Raw genomic sequence first — 20,372 nt, forward strand, 5'->3', positions numbered from 1 at the left:
GTAAAACACCCATTAGTAGCACAGCCAGATTTCACTATGTGAAATACGTAGGGCTTTGGGAAAAAACAGAAAGATTGATCTGTAGCTTCACATGAACTCTTTCTGCATGCTTCAGTATGGCTCCGGAATATGTCCTCAGGGTACTTGATCCAGTTCATACATTTGTAACGGGTAATAGACCATTGGCTACCAATGGACTTTGACAGCAATGGCATCAAAGAAAGCAATTCTGCTGGTTCAAATGGGAGAACTACCCAAGCTGAAAGAACTAGACTGAGGTGACTAGATGGGAACCTTTAGCACAAGTATGCTTTAGACTCCCTCAAGTTTTAGTACAGTAAAAATCACTGCTAGCTACACTTCGATCAACATGAAGAACAGGATCTAATCCAGATTGTCATTCCAGAAGCAAATATTAACAGAGTATTGCAAGGATTTCTCCTTCTACCAAAGGGAATCTGGTCTAACTGAAGCATATCATAAGCTTTATTTACCTAACTCACACTATCATGAAATAGTGACAAGCAGGATCACTCTATGCAGCACTTCCCCAGCTTAAACGCTAGCAAGTGTCCTTCCTTACTTCTCTTCAGAACAGCAGATCCAAAAAGAGATTTAAGGGCTGCAGTTAGATGTTCAAAACCCATAGGGCATACAGGATCCAGACTTGTTTAGACAGAGGGATCACTATGAGAACAAGAGGGAAAAAAGAAAGGTGTTCTGTTGACTGAGCAGCTGAACTTTTGTTGAGTACATACAGTAAATTGTCACACTACAATAAATGGTGCTTTTCTGACAGCCAGACTTACAGTATCTTAATGAGGAATAGAGCATTTTGGTGACTACTGTAGGAAATCTGTTAAGTACAAAGCAATGTAACAGCCAAACAATTACTAGAAAAGTATGGATAACTTTGTGAGGAGCACGACAGTTGCACTGAGCAATCTACTTCTGGCAAAGGAAATGGAAATGTGGTTACAGGACATTTTGTTGGGGAGTTGCACACGGTCAGCATGAGGTAGAGTGCAGAAAAGCCTGACTTCCCCAGATTAGGAACTCCACGTGGGAGTAGGAGCCAGAGCCCTAAGTTAAAATGCACCAGAGAGGCTATTCTGATTTTGATGCGCCGATAGGGTTAGTGAGGAAGTAGCATTTCCCATTGCCTAGTTGTCAGCAGGGCCACAACATGAAATTACACTCTTCACTGGAGTTGGAGAAGCAAGAACTTAAGACTTCAGGAATGCTTCTCCACTGAGTTAGAAGAATGGCTTTGGACTGTGGATACTAGAAGTAAGCCCTTTTTTCAAAAAAAGCTAATACCAATCCTGTATACCTACCCATAAAAAGTGTGAATTATCCCATCTTTTCTGTTAAGGTCTAAAGGCTAGAAAGCTAACCCAGGAAGGAAGAGACGTCACTTTACCCGCATTCAGAATAAAACATGCGATTTCACCAGAACGTGCAATACCTACCAACAGTGAAGGCAGTTTTAGAGTAGGAGGAAAAAACCATCTTCCATATCTCCTTTTAAAGCTTTACTGGTGGACAGTAAGTGATTTAAGATTCCCTGGGACAAGGAGGCATGATGTTGTAGTTCGATGGTTAGGATACTTATCTGAGAGAGTCTTGGGCTGTCTTTGTGTTTTATTGGCCAGCTGCAACGCCACCATCTCTTAAAAGCAAGTTGTAACTTAACATCTCTGCAGAGCTTGGTCCTGTAGGAACGAGTATGGTAGATGCTGTAAGAATGTACTTACTAGGCAAAGCTGAAGTGGAAGGGTAAGTATATCTACATGATTAGGTACCAGCATCAGACTGGCAGGAACTGAACCCACTCTGGAATAGGCAGAAAACTGCAGGTATCAAAACTTTTTTTTTTTTTTTTTTTAATCAAATAGGGGAAAAAAAAACCCCAAACCTTAATTAGGTGACTCCAGTGAGAAGAGCCAATTGTCCTCTCAATAAAACCAATTAAGTTTCTGTTATTGATGGTAACAGATGCAGAGGGAGGTCTGAAGTTTGTTGACAAGATGCAAGCATGGAAAATATTGGCACATAAGTGCTTTATATTTCAAGTACAGCTGCAAAAAATAAAACTCTCAGAGGTATATCTGAAACTACTCAGGCACATTGTCAGCTAGGAAAGAGTAGGAACTCCCTTCTACTCAATTAGTCATACTGAAACCAGGATCAGAGTGAAGAGGTCTTGAGCTCCAAACAAAGCAATGGATTAGAAGCAGCTATTTATGTCTTTATAATAGCCTGAGATAGAAGCTGCTATTTATGTGGTGGTGCAGCAAAAACAAAAGCATTCTGATAAACATCCTCTTTCCCTTCCCGCAAAAAAAAAACCCCAAAAAACCCACACAGTAGAAAAAAAAGTGTGCATGTAAAAAAGGTGCAGTATATGTTTATTTAAAATAAGTACTCATACAGAAGGAAATCGATAACACATGGGAATTCGGTCAGATTCTTGCTCCAAGTTATCTTTCCCTCACAGAAAGTAATACAAGCTGAAGATTAGACTTGCTATTTGGCAATGTAAACGTTGCAAAAAGAGTACATATTTCCATTAGGAGGTACTTTGTTACATCTTATTCTTGGCTCACCTCATGTTACATGACACCCATAGTTAGAATATGACCATGAAGTTGGAGACTGCAATATTCACAGAAGTTGGACCATGCTCAAATACACTATTTTTGTAATAAAACCAAACCAAGCCTACCCACGTGTAACAGGTGAACCATCTTCAGATTAGCTGTTAAGGTTTCAACTGTAAAAGCTTACACTTTTTATTTCATTTTGAACCATAAAATTCAGTCCATTGCATGAGATAATGGATCACAAAGATGAAGCCATCTGCTTCATTTTCTCTGAAGTTACAGTTCAAAAAGGTAGATATTAAGACAGCTTTACACCGAGATCCAAGAGTCTCAGTGTTTAAATTACTACTAAAAACTGTGTAAACGGTTCAAAAGGTGTTGTGCACTGACCCCAGCTGCTCACTCGCTCTCTCCCCTCCTTCCCCAGCAAGACAAGGGAGAGAAGAGGAACAGCCAAAGCAAGAAAACTCACAGGTTGAGATAAAGACAGTTTAATAAGTGAAGGAAAGAGGAAAAAACCCAAACCACCAAGCGATACAAAGGCAATCACTCACTACCTCCCACAGGCAGACTCCCACAGCCCAGCCAGGCTGCAAACAACGGCCACCTTGGAAGCCAACCCCTCACACCTTCTGCCTCTGCCCCGTCTGTGCTGCTGAGGGTGACTCGATACGATACGGAATAGCCCTTTGGCCGGTTCGGGTTGGCTCTCCCGGCCATGTCCCATCCCAATCTCCTGCCCACCCCCAGCCTACTCGCTGTGGGACAGAGCAGGAAAAAGAGAAAGCCTTGACCCTGTGCAAGGACTGTTCAGCAACAGCTAAAACATCGGTGTGCTATCAACACCGTTTTAGTCACAAATCTAAAACACAGCACCATACGGGCTGCTATGAAGAAAGTTAACTCCATCTCAGCCAGACCCAGTACAGAAAGAAACCCCAAGAATTCAGCTATTAATCTGCATGAGATATATCACATCATAGCTCATTATTTGGAAGCCTGAAATCAAAAGTCATGTGCTGTAAAATGCTTTCAGCATATGAAACTGTGTGCCAAATTTATCAAACCTGAAAGCAGTCCACTACAGTCAATACTATTCTTAACACTTCCAGTAGTGGCTTTGACCAGTGTATTTATAAAACAAGCAAGCCTAAGGCCCTCCCCAGACATACAACTTTGTATGGGAGCTTGTGGGACTTGTGTCCATGTTATTAAAACTGATCTGTTTCCCTCCTACAGTTTGGATATTGGTATTTACTGTTTACTCCCAGCAGGTTGTAAGCAGTATTGTACAGTAGATATGCATAAATAGAATCATAAATTAAAAAAAAAAGCTAACAAGGTGCTCAGAAAGGCAGCTCAATGACTTTGCCACTGCACACGAGAACTCAGTTTATGATGCTTGCTTACTCTAGTTCCAGGGGAAAAAAAAACCAAACCCATTTAAATATATAACATTGGAAGCTGCAGTTTCCATGCATCTCTTCTCCTGCCCATAAGTAAACATCCTGGGAATGGAGAGCAGAAGTGATGGTCTGTGGAAGTCGGCAGTGTCTCTTCACAGACCTCAAGAGTGTGAAACTCCTCAGTGTTTGTAGAAACTGTTCATTAAATCCAAAGTAACCCAAACAACAGTACTCCCAAAGACGGTAGTTTTTATTAATCTACCATGAAACTCACTTCTGTTAAGGGTAAAGGTGTTGAGCACCACGAATGTTTAACCCACTGAAAGCCTTCAGGAGCTGAGAACATAAACAGTGCATAGCTTTCTGGCACTTTCAGATGTTTAAAGGCAAACACAGTCCCTCATTACCCCTTTGGGAAACTATTCCTCGCCTCCAGAAAGTAGGTAAGTAAGATGGTCTCCATAAATAAAACAAGGCCACTGCAGACTAAGACTGCCCACAAAAATTAACCTGTAGCATTTGAGAGAAGTATTTAGCAATTTTTACATGCAAAGGCCACTCCTGCTGAGCAGTAAGGCCTGCCAGTGCAGGTCAGTGCTTGCAGCTCGGCGTTGCTGGAGCTGGGGCTGCTTTGGGGCTCCAGCCCCGGGGAAAGCACCTTCCCAGCAATGCAGGAGCTCCCCTCCGTGCAGCAAGAGCTTTCTAGGAAAGACTGGGCTCACTTACAGTCAGATTTGAGCACAAAATAAGCAAGGTTATCTGCCCAGGGATTTAAAAGTAGCATTGCTCACCGAAGGGATCTGTCATGAGCTTGAGAGGCTAAGGCACAATGAGAGCGAGCGATCGACGCCAGGATTTTCCATGTCCAACACCACAGACCAAGAAAGCTCCATTTCCCAGCAAGCTGAAGCCACTTTAAGGCACATGGGGGGCACAGTGAATGCTGATAACGGCAGCTGTCAAATCTAAACATGACTAGAGATCTCTTTCTAATACATGCAGGTGACCCAAATTTGGGTTCTGGGACACAGATGAACTAAAAAAAAAAAAAACCCCACAACCTCACAGTTTTGTTTGAGGTATTAGAAATTTTACAGCTTGTGCACAGCTCTATCGCTTGCCACAGGCCTCGATGCAGATGTGCCAGAACCACCAGAATCGCTCAGGCTCTGCCCTGGGTAGATGTTTCTCGGGCAGGCTTCAATCCCTTGAAAATAAGCCGCAGCAAAAGCAGCAGCCCTAGCTCCCCTTTCCTCGCTCCCGCCTTCCCCCCGGCAGGTCAGGCTAGCAGCAAACAGGCATAGTCTCTATTCCACAGTGCTACACAGCAAGCAAGCTCACTTCTAAATATATCCAAATAGAAGTTTCTAAACTGCAAAACAAATACAGTTCTTACTGTAAGTTATGCAGCAAAATGTAGGTTATACCTAATATTTCATGGTAAATGTAGTGTTATTTAACTTTTTTCCTTATCCTCAGTGTAGCAGATACAAGAGGCCCATTCAAACAAAATTAAGACTTCCACAGAAAGTAACAAATAAGTTTACTTTCTGGGTTTTTTACTCCCTGTCATAACGAAGTAGTGATCATCTTGCCTGCTCTTCGTAGGAGGACCTTTTGACACAGCAGGCGTTCCTTTGTTACACGCCGTTGCCGATTTTCCCTCAGGGAGAGGCTTCTTGGCCGCTGGGGCCAAGCTTTCATTTGCTTGCAAGTTTTTGGTCGAAGGCTGACCTTTTGTGGAAGGCTGCGCTGGCTTTTTGGTCACTGCCGCTTTGGCTGAAGTTTGAGGAAGCCGTACAACGGATAAGGGAGTGCGTTCAGGAGGTTTGGATGAAGCGGGTCCAACCTGAGGGGATTTACTGACATTTGGCTGCTTATTGACAACCGACGATACGGTTTTGCTTGTGGATACCAGCTTAGGTGGTGACTTTGATGCTTTGCTAACTGCAAGGGAAGGTGCAGAAGCTGAGTGTTTTAGGACTGAAGCACTTTTCAGGTTCCTTGCCAGGTCAGAAGCTGTTTGTGGAGCTTTCGGAGGATGCCGAGACCCAGTTCCTGAGGTCTGAATAGCGTTTTCAGAAGGAGGTTTTGCAAGGAGCTGCTGAGAATGTGCAAACTTGGCAACAGCACGCAGGTTTGTAACGGGCGGCCGAGCAGCCCTCGGAGCAACGGAATTCGCTTTGGTTTTAGGGACAGATACAGCTTTACAGTTAGCAGGGACACACTTCTGCTTCGAAGCCATCGTTTCAGCTGTCCCAGGCAAGTCAGACGGCTGTTTTTTAGAGGACGAGAGGGCAGGATGCAGCGCTGGCGCCGGGGAGCCCTGAGGCAGGGCAAATTTCACCTTGGGAGCATCGGGGGACCGAATACGTTTGCGCAATGTTTCGGAGTGAACGAGAGCCGTTCTCGCTCCTGCGGGCGAAGATCTTTTGTTTACAGGCTGCGAAGGAGCAGAAGCTGGTGAGTTGTGTGCAGGAGACTCCAGTTTCTTGGCGGTACCAGTTAATGGTTTGAAAGGAGATTGCACGCCTGTCGCTGAAGACCCTTGTAATTTGGATCTGACTGTCAACGACTTGGCTGTGGAGGACGGGGGCACTGGCGCTTTTGGTGATGCCAGGGCAGGGGACTGAGGACGTTTAGATAAAGCCTTCTTGGCACTGGCCCCGAGAGCTGAAACAGGAGTAGGGGGTTTCGATGGCTGCTTTTGAAACATATTGACGGCTGACATGGGATTCATAACAGGAGGCTCCTGAACTCTAGCTGACGAGCTGGGGACGCCGTCACTGGTGATCCCTTTCTGAAACGCCAGGATTTTTTGTTCCAGAGTTGCAAACTGAAGCACTCGGCACGGATCATATTTAAGCAGAAAACCTTGAAGAGTGTCCCAGCCTCCACCAACACGTACCATCACATGCTTGCCATGTAGCATCTGAGAATGGAGGAAGAGGGGGTGGGAGCAGGAGAAGAACAAGAGAAATTTCTGGTTTGTTTTATGCAGCATTACATCTTCATCTGACATTAACATCTATTGAAATTGACTAAAAATAGGACCTCCTTTCACTTAAAAAAAAAAAAAAAAAAAGAGAAATTACATGATAAATAATGTTTATGCTTCCCAATTCTTTTAATAGACAGTTTCCCCTGCAGAGACAGTCATGTGTCAGGAAGTAATGAAAGCATACATACAGAAGACATTTTAACCATTCTGTCAGCATCTTTATTTAGTATACAGAGTTTTGGACACAGGTTTTGTTCAAATTATGGATGTCCTTGTAACACAAACTCTTATGCCTGCTGAAGAGAGTGCTCAACTATCCTGCAAATTATAAACCCCAAGTGTCCAGATTTTGAACAAGCAACGTTCTCAGGATACTCTAGGATCATCCTTATTTATATTGCAACTCGTTACTGAAATTTTGGAAACACCACAGGAAAGCATTAACTTAGTTTGGTGTGGTTGTAAAAATCAATGGTTGTAAGATTTAAGTAGCTACACCTACTTTGAATAGGGGATTGGATGACATGGTGCCCCAATATAAATCATTCTGTCATTCTAAAACCATACCATAAAAATGAGGCATTCTACTTAAAAGCCTTTCTCTCCCCATTATGAATATAAATTGGAATTCTGAGAAAACTACTTACTCTTATGAAGAGTATTTTATCTCCCAGCCTGTAACGTCCCTCTGATAAGTATTCAATTGAAAATCGATGGGAACAACTGCAGGGAGGATCTTCTGCTATATGTTTAACCTAGTTATTAAAATTGAAAGCATTTCTTAGTATTTTGACAGAGGCATGTATTTAACAGTTTATTGAGATATTTAATACAAGAACAGATACTGATATATTCATCCCATAATCTAAGGAAAAACTAGAATTCTATTCCCTCCCAAGAAAATATCAGCTACATAGGGCTTCAAAATGTAGGATAAAAGATTAAAAGAGAGAACAAACAGTATATACAAATATTTTGATTTGTTCTAATCCAATTTTCGTGATTTCTTCAATTTTAAATTATTTCTACTTTCATTTTTAAGCTTTGTCCATAACACTATGCACAGTAGCATCAATTCCAACCACAACCATGTAAAGACACTGTTATGGTCTCCAGAAATTGAAACAAGTGCCTGGGTCTCTCTTGTGACCAAATCCATTGCCACACCTGACCCAGGGCTACTTCAGCGTTCTTCCTAACTTTTTGTAAGGCTTTTAAGTTAACCTTCTATGTGACACCCAAGAAGGAAACCACTGAAAAAAGGAGAAAGGTAGTCCCCAAATAAGTCCAGGGTTAGAGAAGGTGTGCCTCTTACAGCCACTTAGAAATTTAACAAATTGGAAAGTCAAAACTATTGCCAAGCAGGGAAAATAGTGAGAGTTTTCAGAGAAAGTGAGGATCTGGTGGCTGACGTTCCCAAAGAAGTAGTAGTTTTACATTACAACACAGAGGACCTTTAAAATAAATGAATTTTAAAGTCTCAACATGCATTTTTGAGCAAAATAGGAAAGTTGTTCATCATTCCTTTTGCATCAATTCACAAGATGTACAAATCATTTCCTTTTCTGCATACATATTCATTTCCAAGTGGTACAGCTACAGAGGTTTTATTTAAAGTCTTTTTCAAAAGAGTTTCATCAAAGCTTACTTTAACGTTTGATGAAGTTTTATGAAAACGTCAAATTGAAGAGAAGCATATGTTACAGTCATAGAATATTGACACACCAGAAAAATTGAATGAGAGTATTTCTTAGACTCAAAGAAGAAATGAAGGGCCGGGGGGCGAGTCAAGGCAAGTTATATGCACTGAGGCATTAACTCCAAAACATATAGGACAGCATTTTGCTTACATTTTCAGAAAAAAATAGTTGTTCAAAAGAGGTGCATACCCTTCTGTTTTCTATTTAAGGAGGCTCACAAATATTAAATGAAAACCAGCCTATGCTTACTGAGCCAGATCATACAAGTACTAAACTTAAGAGTTTGATGTAGAGCCCACATCACCATAAATAAGTAGTACTTACTGCCTCATCTAGCTCCCCATGGTGACAACATGACTTTGCTGTGCTAATAGGTGATGGTGGTCCAGAGGTCATCAGCAGTGTTTCTTCTAGCTCAATTTCCTTCTCGAGTTTTACTAGTACAGGAGGTTCAACTCCATACCTCAAATACAAAAGTCTAGAGTTTAATTGCTAATTTACTAAAGAAAACAAGAAGAAACAGATGTTGATAAACATGCAAAATTCTGAGCGGCTTGACTGACAGGGAACAGCACTAAATCAGTCGTAGGAATAACTGCCTTGATAATCCAAAGAGAAGGAGCAGCTCTGAGTTTCTAGTAGAAACCCTCCCTAAGGTGGTCTTAGAGCTACCATTCTCTGGTACATTACTGCCTTCTCAGCAGTAAAAATATTGTCAAAACTACACAATTTAGGTCACATCCAATTTAGATAAGCTATCTTAAAGCTTCCTGCTCTGCACTAGAAATAAATTAAAAGTCTAAATTCAGAGAATGATAGATACCTGCTAAAAAGCTTAAAAAATAAAGACCTTAAAACTGTATTTAATGTTCAGTGAGTTCTTCCAAGATGTACACATACCTATAAGCTGAATGTAGCATTTAAACATACAGCTATAAAAAACAGTGTGGATCAGCACCTCTCCATGAAAAGAGTCTGATAAATATTTGAAAAAATACTCATATTGCACAATGGTCCTAGAAAAGCTACTCATTACTTTCTGCATGGAATTAACATCTACTGCATTGCACTTAATGACTGCAGATTGTCTTATCTTTGTCTTAGCTTTTACTTAACAGAATGTGTTCTTCAATTTCTTGTTAGGAGCATGTGCAGATCACATACCTGGATACGATGCGCCCAATTTCCAACAGACAAAGATACACTTGTCTTGGATCCTTGTGCAACACTAAAAGGGAAGAGAATAAGAGGGAATTACAGCTCATACTCTACTGTGGGGAGGCCTGTGCAATTAGGTACAGAGAAGGGAAGACAAGGAATAGATGACTATAACTTTGCCATCATTCTACCCAGAGGCAAGCTACATTATCACGGATAAAACTCTATATGCTTTCCAAATCTAATTTTCTGTTCCATAAAGTGTTTAAACCCATCCTGGCACTCCTGAAATCAAACTCTTCTCTACCTCTTAAGAGAAATACACATTATTTGGTTTTATGCTGTTCCTTCTTGATGCGAACCGGAAAGAAAGAGAACTGAGAGTTTTCCCTTCCCTATCTCCAAATACATTATTGCAGTCTTAAGGATGAAAAGCATTCAACAACTGCAAATAGAAAAATATACTCCATCTGTTCATGCTCGTGCATGCAGACATAGATAGGCACAGACACTCTATAGGTGAAAAACCGTAGGAGAATACGCTGCAAGGGACCTAGGTGACAAGTGGATTGCTATGCAGCCAGTCAGCACGAGTGGTTTACACCCTTGGCTGTGAAAGAATAATCCGGGTGATTGTTACCATTTCAGTAAGCAACAGATCTTTTTTCTTCTCACTTTAAAAGTTCCGGGTGCCAGCAGGGTCCGTCCATATGGCAGATTCACCCAGTTCCACGAGACGATACCACTTCGCCAGTGGCAGCTCCCCTACCCCATGCTGTACCCTCATTTCACCTCTCCCTATCAGCCCCCACCTCCTGCCCCATCCACCCAGAGCTTTTCTTCAGAATTGGGTATCTTTGTGAGGCTCTATCTGAAAAGGATCGTCAAAACCCCTGACCGAAAGGAGGTGGTGAGAATGACGTTGGTTTAAGAGACAAACACTCAGATAGCCAAACAGTGTGAAGATGACTGTCACAAGTCTTCTGGGTTTGCTTGACAACTTTGAAATGAAAACATTCAATTATTTCTACTGCCGCGCTGAAGAATGGAAGAGGCAGAAGGAAAACAATGTCTGTTTTGGTTTCTTGAAACTTCCATCTTTAGGTGTGCAAGGAAAAGGAAAAAGAAACAAGGCCATGAACAGAGAAAGAAAATAGTGTAAAATCTCACGCACAAGCAACTACTTCCTCCTCTGTCCCCATACAAGCCTCAAAATTGAAATGCTTTCAACACGTTCTAAGAACAGTTGTAGGAAAGTTTTAGAAAACAAACCATCCCTGTGCTTTCTGAGCCAACTAGGAATGCTGCCTAATAACTCAGAAACCAAAGGCTGGGAGAAAGGTCATTCAGCTCCCCTCAACCCACACACAAGGCGCCGTTCTTTCCCCCACCACCATCAAGTATAAGAAATGGGAAAAGCTGTAGATACATCACACGAAAATTGTAACATTTATATGAACAAGTCTGGCTTTCTTCACACCCTGCAGTAACAACATTCAGTAGAAACTGGAAATTCACTCTGAAGAGAAACCTAATGAGCCAGCTCTATGTTTAGAGATGAAATCTAACATCCTTCTGATGTTCAATTTGATATTTAAAACGACTTTGCTTTAAATAAGACTGAAGTGTTTCCTAAAGTATAAGCTGAGTATGAAATCAGATGTTCCTGTTTACATCATCTACTCCAGTTTGTAAGTCTATTTTTTAAAAGATCTGATTATGAAGGGTAAATCTAGAATAGAAAGTTGACACAGCCATAATCTAAAAGGTACTAGACGTCATTTAATCTCTTTTTTGTGCGTGTGTTTGTCAGCTGTAACAGAAGGGGCATGATTTGCCTGAATCCAGAAGAGAAAAATCCAAATATACCCCTAGCAGAGACCAAGACATTTGTTTTGGCTTGATGTCAAAGGGCATCCCATGATGGCTACTCTCCCTTTCTGCTGTCTCAGGAGCCACTTCATTTCCTTCACAGCCATCCACACTTTTCAGGAGGTGTTGCTATATGTATCTGATAGGGAAAAGACAATTGTCAAATTGTCTTTCCCTTATTTCATTCATAAAGAATGGCTTGAAAGTTTGATGGAGAACATCAGTGGAAAGAATGTTTCATCAAGGAGGCTGCAAGTCTGCTCATTTCAACTGCCAAAAAGGCTCACAGAAGATATTTATGCCATAAAGCAAGCTTGTGTCAAGAGTTACAGTCAGACTTCAAAACACTTCTTTGGCTACAAGCAAAAGCCACAGCATTAGGAAATCCTGTCTGCTTATCTCAGGGAAGCTAAACAGGTTCTAGTTACCCATCCACTCACAGGAACAAAGATGTTTAAGCAATGCAATTCATACAAGTTGAACTGAAAAAAATACTAAAACTAATTTTCTTACAGCTCAGTTCTCCTACTTATCTATATTTCATGGCACTGAAAAAAGGCACACTCACTAGTTTAATCAGAATGAGACAGATGCAAATGAGGATGTTTTCTCAATTATTTTAAAAGATGACTTATCCAGTAGAGAAAGCACGGGCAGTCCAACTAGCAGGAAGAAGAGCTTGAAAGTAAAGCAGTTAATGAAAACAGTGCTTCCCATGTAAATAGCATTAAATGGCACAAAGACTTCAAGAAAATCTAGTAGATATTGCGATGAATTCATTTGATTATGGAAAACAAAGGTACTTTGCAATTTTTTTGCTATTCTGCTGACAAGCAGATATTTTGCCTTTTTTAAAAACAACCAAAACAAAACAGTATTTGGCTTGCTACAGAAAGGTTTGCATTAATTAATTTTTACTGACATAATAGCTGGTAGAAGAGCATTTCATTATTTACCATGCGATGAAAGCACAATTCCTCTTAATTAGCCATCAAAAAAATTTTATTCCATCTGGAAGTATCAGTCTAGAAGCTGTTTGTTATAAGGGACAGACTGTGCACTGGGGCAGGCATACACACAGTTGGCAATATTTATTTTTATAACTATCTTATTAAATGGGAAAACACAAATGGTTTAGAGTCATGTCAAGTAGGTCCTGAAGTAAATGTTAATTACCAACAGACTGTTGCCACTTCAGCCACAACGCCCTGATGTAGTTACCAAATTTAGCAGTCATGAATGCATTATTCTGAGGGCTTTCTGCAACAAGAATGAGCTCTAATACCAAATAAAGGATCTTATTGTGAGTTGACTCCATGGCCCTGTGGTCCTCCCGCACAGGGAAAGCAAAACCACACTTTTCTCCTCTGTTTCTCAGCGGGCCTTTTTATTGAAGGAAAACATGCAAGTTTGCTGCCCAGCTGTCACTCCCCCCTTCATCTCGCATGGCAACTTTTAGAAGTTTGGAAAAGCATCACGCAAGGTAGAGAAGTCACTGAACTGATTTGTCAAGGCTTTTACTTGAACGCTGCCTTAAAAGAAATAACAGTATTAATAGCTTGGAAGAGACAGGCATAGTTGTGACAAAGGTTTCAAAAGACTAAACACAAAAGATCTCCCTGACCGGGTAGTTATCCACATACAGATCAAAGCAAAGCTTACAAAAAGCTAGATTTACCTAAACCTTCAGATTCAAAGAGGTAAGTCTCATCAACTCCAATGGCCCTACACCAGTTAAGAAAGTTGGCTGTATTATCTCTGGCAAAAAAAGATCCTGATGGAGCATCCTTCTTACACGGAACTTTTCTCATAGGAAAATTCTGGCAAGGGAAGAAAACAAAAAGTACATTGTGCACATCAACATTGCCAACACATTTCAAAGCATATTTGCAAAGGAAAATAAACCGTGAATTCAGAGCACAGAAACAGCAGTTAGTAACTATTTTGTGTCACTGAGTGAACAATCCTTAGCTCTGCAGCCTCTCCCAAAGCTGCTATGGACAGTTGCTTCCCCATTTCCCCATATGCTGGGCTAAAAGTCTTAGTGGTGGTTTCACAGGTCTACACAGTTATTTCTCGCTCCCAAGCTCTGTTCACAGCAGTAGAATAAGCCCAGAGAGAGAACCTCAAATCAACTAGACTGTACTTGGCTGCCAGATTTCAACATTTTAGAGCCCATTCTAGAAAGCAGAGGGAATCAAAAAGAAGCAAAAGGCAGTTTCCTTTAAAACAATTCAGTACTTTCTTTGTTTTTAAACTGGTATCTTCAAAACTAAACAAACAGTCCAAAGGTACACAAATTAGGCATCTTGTCCTCCTTAAAAAAACCCCTAAGGATTTGCAGCATTTATAAATACCATTTGGCATCCTAACACTGCTGTCTTGTCCCACCCTCAGTTGATAATAATTCTAATATTAGTTATTGTTCTATTACTTACCAGTAAATATCCATTACTTAAAACTCCTGGTTTACTGGATAAAACAGTAGAAGGTAAACACACCAAAAAAAAAAAAAAAAAAAAAAAGGTCTGGATATGGTGAAACAGTTCCTCCTGCCCCCAAGGGAAGCACTACCAATTAGGGCACATTAGCTGGTGATCTACTATTTGACAAATCCAAGCGTTGCTGTAGCTGTACTGGGTACCTGCACCTCGAACACATGCCACCTGCACCAGCCTTACATGGTTTTATACTCAAAAGTGACACATCACTATTTTTCATTGTACAAACACAGACTGCAAGTTGCTTGAGATTCACATTTCAGCTCAGCCTTGGTTCCTAACAAAAACACTGAAGCCCATCTCCAGGTACGTCTCAATATGGGTATTTTCATGGCTAACCTATATACTAGAGTTTAGCCACCAGCTGCTGGAACAAAACATTCCACCAAGTGCCCAAGGATGTCTTGTCCAACCCACATTGACATTATCAGGGGAACAAACTCCAGACTTGGACTAGATCTTCCTCTGGCAAGACTTCTACTGAAATCAAACTAAAAAACTAGTAAGGACATTAGGATTTGACTAACAAAGTGCATAAGTCATTTGTTGCATAAGGACAGTTTATCCATCTATAACGCCAGGCTTGTTAATCCATCTCTGGATACACAGCACACGGAATGCTGCTTCGGGAAGCCTCACTCACCTGCTTTCCTTTTACTACTACTCACCATTAAAGACTTTATATATGTATTAAAAATCACAATATGACTCACCCTTAAGTTATTTGAGCTACAACATTTTTTAATTGTGTTTTGAAGAACACCAACCAATTGGCAGAGTAACACCCCATTATCGAGTTCTTCTAGCAGTTGTTCTGCTTTGATTTCTATTCCTAAAAAAAGAAGGTCAATATTAGAGTTACTCCACAGAAGGCAAAGAAGTTTCATGTGAACTTAGAGGCAACTCAGTCAGCATTCTATTAATCATATAATTTACTACAGTGTTAAAGACGGAAAATTAGAAATATAAGTAAATAAAATCAAATATCCCCTTAATTAGATTTTAATTAGACTAACAAGATTCAGAAATATAAATTAGAACGATTAATCATCCTACCTCTAAGAGGTGGCGGCTAATAAAAAATCTGAAACCAAAGCACGCATTTTAATGCGATTCTCCTAGCCATTCTGGCTCAAATACACCAGATCTTAATAGTATTATAGATATTAAGTGTCAGCACTGACTGGAATATTGGAAAGCGCTTTGAAATTTATTAGGCAGTGATCTATTTTTAACCTCACCCAGCAAGCCAGACAGCCAGATCGACAGATCTTCTTGCATAGGCACCAGAGTTGCTTCATGCCGCACAGATATCCACTGGTCGTACAGGCACACGTCTGCCAAACCCGGCCCGTGTCGGGGGGTCAGGGGACTGCGGGGACTTAAGGGAAGGTCATCTCCAAACCACACCTGCAGAAGATTCCAGAACGCTGAAGACGGCGAGCTCTAATATTTGCAGTCAGATGACAAAAACCTGCAGTGCTGAACTGTGCTAAAGACCTATTATTCAAAGAGTAAGTGTTCATTCCTCTTCAGATACACCAAACCAACACAACAGTCATCACCAAAGGGGCAGCTCTCATTAGTAACTCCCGTATCAAAAGTACTACTACTTTCGTTCCCCTGACTTCTTTGGATTTAAAACTACATACTTTCCTGAATATTAAATACAGAAAAAAATGCATTAAATTTGTGGGTTTTTTTTCCTCAGCACATTTTAAGTAACGGAATCTGCAGTTTATCACATAATTTACTACAGACTACTGATTTCTCTGATCAAACATTTCAGAAGCATTTTGTGTTTAAATCATTAAAATGATGTTGTTAAAAGAGGAAACATATTCCCATGCGACAACATAACACACTTCATGAACATGAATCCTTAGCATTTCTCTTAAGGATTGCTTATTTTCAAACTGAGAGGTACCGTTACATTTCAAGAAAAGGACCACACTGAAATTTCATTTACAAAATCCCCAAAGAGAAAGAGTCCCTCTGGTATTCTTAACTACTTGCTTTCAGATCAGGAAGTATGTGTGCTTGTAAAGTACATTTATTTATATTTAAGTGATTAACTAGAACATAGGGGTTTTAAAAACACCTCTTAATCATCAAGCAAGTTTTTAAATAATCTCAGCCTTTGACTTCAAAACCTTCTTAGGTAATAGCGCTTAGAAAGAGAAAGGATAACCTGCCTGATCTAACACTGGGTTATCTATCTTGTCACATTGCTCCATTTGTAAAATGGGAAAACTATTACTTCTTTTTTTTTTTTTTTAACTAGAGATAACTCTGGGGATTCTAGCATTTCATCTGCTTCAGGGTAGATTTTTGTATTAAAAAAAAAGTATTACACAGCATTCAAACATCACCAAAGGCATTTACCTGAACTGCATTCTGCATGGTCACCTGCATTTACATTAGTTTCTCCCTCTGGGGAAAGAGAAGAGAATCTTTAATACCATCCCTCCTGCTTTCATGAAAATCCCAAGAAAAACCCACCAGTGCTGTTCTGGAAAAATAACAACAAGTCGAATCGGGAATGGAGGGGGAAAGAGGGAAGTACCTTAGCAGCTAAGGTTTTGATCCAGTATTCAGTCAACTTCAGTTCTCTGCCCTTAAGTAAAGCAGCAGTTATTACAGCACAAAGTAGCAACTAACTTTGTATGCATAAATAATACTCAAAGGTTTGCATGATTTTAGGGACCTGCAAGGCATTTACTTAGCCAAAGAGAAATATAAATACTTCAAAACATTCTTGGATTTAACAGTGTTGGCATTCACCCTTTCCTTCTAAGCTATCACAAGTGTATCTTGTACATGCATGCATACAGACATATGCATCCTGAGTTTACATTAAATACTTTGAAGATTATGAAAATCTTAAAGCAAGGAAATAATTTTGAAGAATGAGATTTCTTCTTGCATAGATACATGACAGAAATCAATGTGTTTATTAATTTCTGTTGGGATTTTGACTTGCCAGGCAGCTAGCACACACCTATGGTTTCAACCGAATGCTGCAAACTATTCCAGCAACATGGTTATCAGGACAATTCCCTGGCAAAACAATCCTTAAGGAAAGTTTTAGCGGCAACCTGGTCAACCCTTTCTCTCCTGAAGCCAACACAGTATTTTCCAGCAATGCTTTCAATCATGGGAAAACCCAGCACAAACTCTACACGGGGCTGGGCATCACTAAGTCTCTCCATGCAGGCTCCAGGTCTAGAGATGCGCAGTTATTACCAGGTTAGCTGCGTACACGTACCAGAAGGAATTTTCTTAGCATAAGTCTCCACAGTGATAGTGGAGGGCATTACAACCTCAAAATGTATCTATCTGTGTCTTAAAGCCAATTAAAAACAACTTTCTTGCTCCATTACTTAATAACTGCAATAAAACTTCATCTGATTAAGCTGGAAACCAGATTGCAGACATTGTCAGACAGTTTTAACTCATCTGTTTTCCTTTAAAAATAAATAACTTCCCTCTCCTGTCCCAGATGTTTAAGCTTTATATGTAGATGGCATTCTTCTCTCCTCCTCCATCTGTTGCACAACCTGGCCTTCCTACACAAAAGACCAAACAGCCCATCACAGAAGACCCAATTCTCATAAAAATTCTCCCCCTTCCTCTTACCCAGAAAGCAGAACGGTGCCGTTTCCTCCCCATTTTTCCCTCCCACACTACATAGGGCCACACATGTCAGGCATTTCAACCAACTTACCTCTACGACCAGCAAATAAGCAACCAGTTTGTTTTTGGGCTGAAGCCACTTCGTTGTATCAGGACTGCTAGCACTTCTCAAACGTTATCAGAGACACTCCAAGTGATATCCTTCCCCCTCCTTTTATTTCTAGGGGAAAGAAAAAAAAAAAAAAAAAGAAAGAGGAGACATCGTCTCCTTGATGTCATTTTTCCTTCTGTGAATGAACAAGGGAAGGGCAGTGTATATAACAAGCATTACTAATGAGCATGTTATGCTTCCCACAGCTTTGTCCAGGGGAATACATTTTCCTTTAGCATAAGAAAGCTATTGTCTCAAGAGAGTTGCAGTAAGAGGCTTCATTGATTAAAAAAAATAAATAAAACAGCAGAACAGCCAGTAGAGAAGTTGGTCTCATTAAAATAAGGAGCTCCACATAGGCTAACAAGAGCTCTAGCATACTAACTGCCAAGGGAAAACAAAAGGCAGCCTAATTCACGGGGAGGACTCAAAACACGAACAAAGCAAAATATTCACACAACAGCTATCACAAGAATGCTCAGCATCTGCAGTTTCGTGGCATGCCTAACAAAAACTAGTCTTAAAAAAAAGGAAAACTAAAAAAAAAAAAAAAGATTGGGGAAAATTGTGGCATTTGAACTTCAAGGGCCTGCTCTTCTAAAACAAGTTATTTTGTAAGCCCATATGCCAAAGGGCTCTCTAGAAAGTCAAACAGCTTCACTCACTGACATGGCATCTAAATAACACTTAACAAAAACCCCTCTGATGATACAGACTACCCTGCATGAGTTTTGAGTTGAAAAATTAATATAGTAACAATTACCCATTTTCAGATCCCAAACAGTCCAGCTTTGAGATCGCAGGGAATACAGATTAATGTAGCCTTATCACTTACAGGGAGAGGCGCGGGATGAGAAGACCCCAAAGTCTGGCACCTTCAAGTCGTCAGCCTGCAAAGGTGCAGAAGGTGCTGTGGCGAGGCAGATACGGCAGTACCGGGTAGAGTCATAACCAAATCTGACTTCTTCTAAAACCAGTTGGGTTCCCCGCATCAAAAAGCTGTACATAATGAAGCAAGTATTTGATATTGAATTCAGGCAGTTCCAGCTAGAACCGTATCAGTTTCTACACCTGCCAGTTTTATCAACTTACCTTCATTCAACAGGCATTTGGTGTTCAGGGGTCAGAGTCGTGAAAGAAAAGACCCCGGAATGAAAATGGACTGTATCGTGTCCCATGCGCAGCCTCAGTCCACGCCATTCCCATTCCCAGGCCAGCTGATATCCCCAAGGTCCCTGGGAGGGCTCTCTGTACCCGCTTCTACCCCCTAAAACAGGGGAAGCACCAGAGAGCAGACACTGATTTACTGCCAGACGGGCGGTCAGCGCCAAATGATGTATTGGGGAAGGCAGGAGCTGCCTTCGGCTGGCCAACTGTCCAACCTCCAATAAAGGACTAGAGCTATGGATCAACGTCAGGAAAGAGGGGTGAGAAAAACGTACCTATCTACTGACACGTGGCGTAGGGACAAGCATTTCTCAGGAAAGGGGGTGCAGACACATCCCACACATCACCCGCACAGGACAGCCTTGCAAGACCATAGTCTGCCTCTGCTCTCCGGAGAGATGCCCGCCACCGTGCCCCCAGGCAACCTGAGAAACAGCAAAGTCAGCAAATACGAAAGCACTTTACGCAAATACTTCAGGGTGCCAAACACACGCTCTTAGATGCTACAGGAGATAGCCTGCTTACTATCAGTTGTATCAGGTTTTACAGATCATTCACTGGGGCTCAACCAGCAAGACACGCTACACTAATTACAAGCCATACTGTAGCACGAGATGAACCGAGTCCAAGACCCATTTTACTTGACTGCACAGTTTTCAAAGCAACAAACAAACAAAAAAAATCCACAACTCCACAGATACCTAAAACATAGATGAAGCGGCCATTGACCCGGCTTAAGTGGAACCTAAAGGGATTCACAGACTCATTAAAAAGCCTTGGGTTCACAGACTCATTAAAGAAACCTTGGGTAGAAACACTTTTACATCTTCACCCTGTATTTAAGATATATAACACATCATCTTCTATTCCATCAACACCCAAAGACAGTCACAACAGACTAACCCAGAGCAGCTGCAAACTGTAGATTAGTCTTGACAGTACCTACTGAAACCGATGTTTTTGAACACTCCGAAATGAAAGAAGCTGTCAAGTCAGTATCTGTTGAAACCTACTACAGTATAGCCAAGATTTTTTTTGGTACACATATCCTAACATGCAGAAGAAAAGAGGTAGGCACAAGAAGAGACATCCAGAGCGCTACTCTCTCCGTCACTACAGCAATTACAGAGCCCTTTTGTTGCATTACTGAGTCAGCAGGTGCTCTGCTTCCCTG

General features: G+C 41.0%; 1 protein-coding gene across 4 annotated transcripts; it reads right to left on the reverse strand.

Annotated features, from left to right (window-relative positions):
- Positions 1-3,004: 3,004 nt before the first annotated feature.
- Positions 3,005-19,577, reverse strand: GAS2L3 (growth arrest specific 2 like 3). Of its 4 annotated transcripts, XM_052774666.1 has the most exons (11): positions 18,795-19,577; positions 17,972-18,100; positions 16,811-16,861; positions 16,630-16,677; positions 15,486-15,654; positions 14,958-15,076; positions 13,422-13,563; positions 9,878-9,941; positions 9,038-9,176; positions 7,661-7,768; positions 3,005-6,944 (listed from the first exon to the last, which is right to left on the reverse strand). In XM_052774666.1, exons 4-11 carry the CDS (start codon positions 16,657-16,659, stop codon positions 5,556-5,558), a joined length of 2,160 nt encoding a protein of 719 aa, XP_052630626.1. In that variant the 5' UTR covers positions 16,660-16,677; positions 16,811-16,861; positions 17,972-18,100; positions 18,795-19,577; the 3' UTR covers positions 3,005-5,555. The 4 variants fall into 4 exon arrangements, with proteins under 4 accessions (XP_052630626.1, XP_052630627.1, XP_052630625.1 ...); XM_052774667.1 differs by lacking the exon at positions 16,811-16,861 and having other exon boundaries at positions 18,867-19,576; XM_052774665.1 differs by lacking the exon at positions 16,811-16,861 and having other exon boundaries at positions 18,795-19,576.
- Between the last annotated feature and the right edge of the window lie 795 nt (positions 19,578-20,372).

This window comes from Harpia harpyja, chromosome 23 (assembly GCF_026419915.1).
Source record: "Harpia harpyja isolate bHarHar1 chromosome 23, bHarHar1 primary haplotype, whole genome shotgun sequence".
Classification (NCBI taxonomy): Eukaryota; Metazoa; Chordata; class Aves; order Accipitriformes; family Accipitridae; genus Harpia; species Harpia harpyja.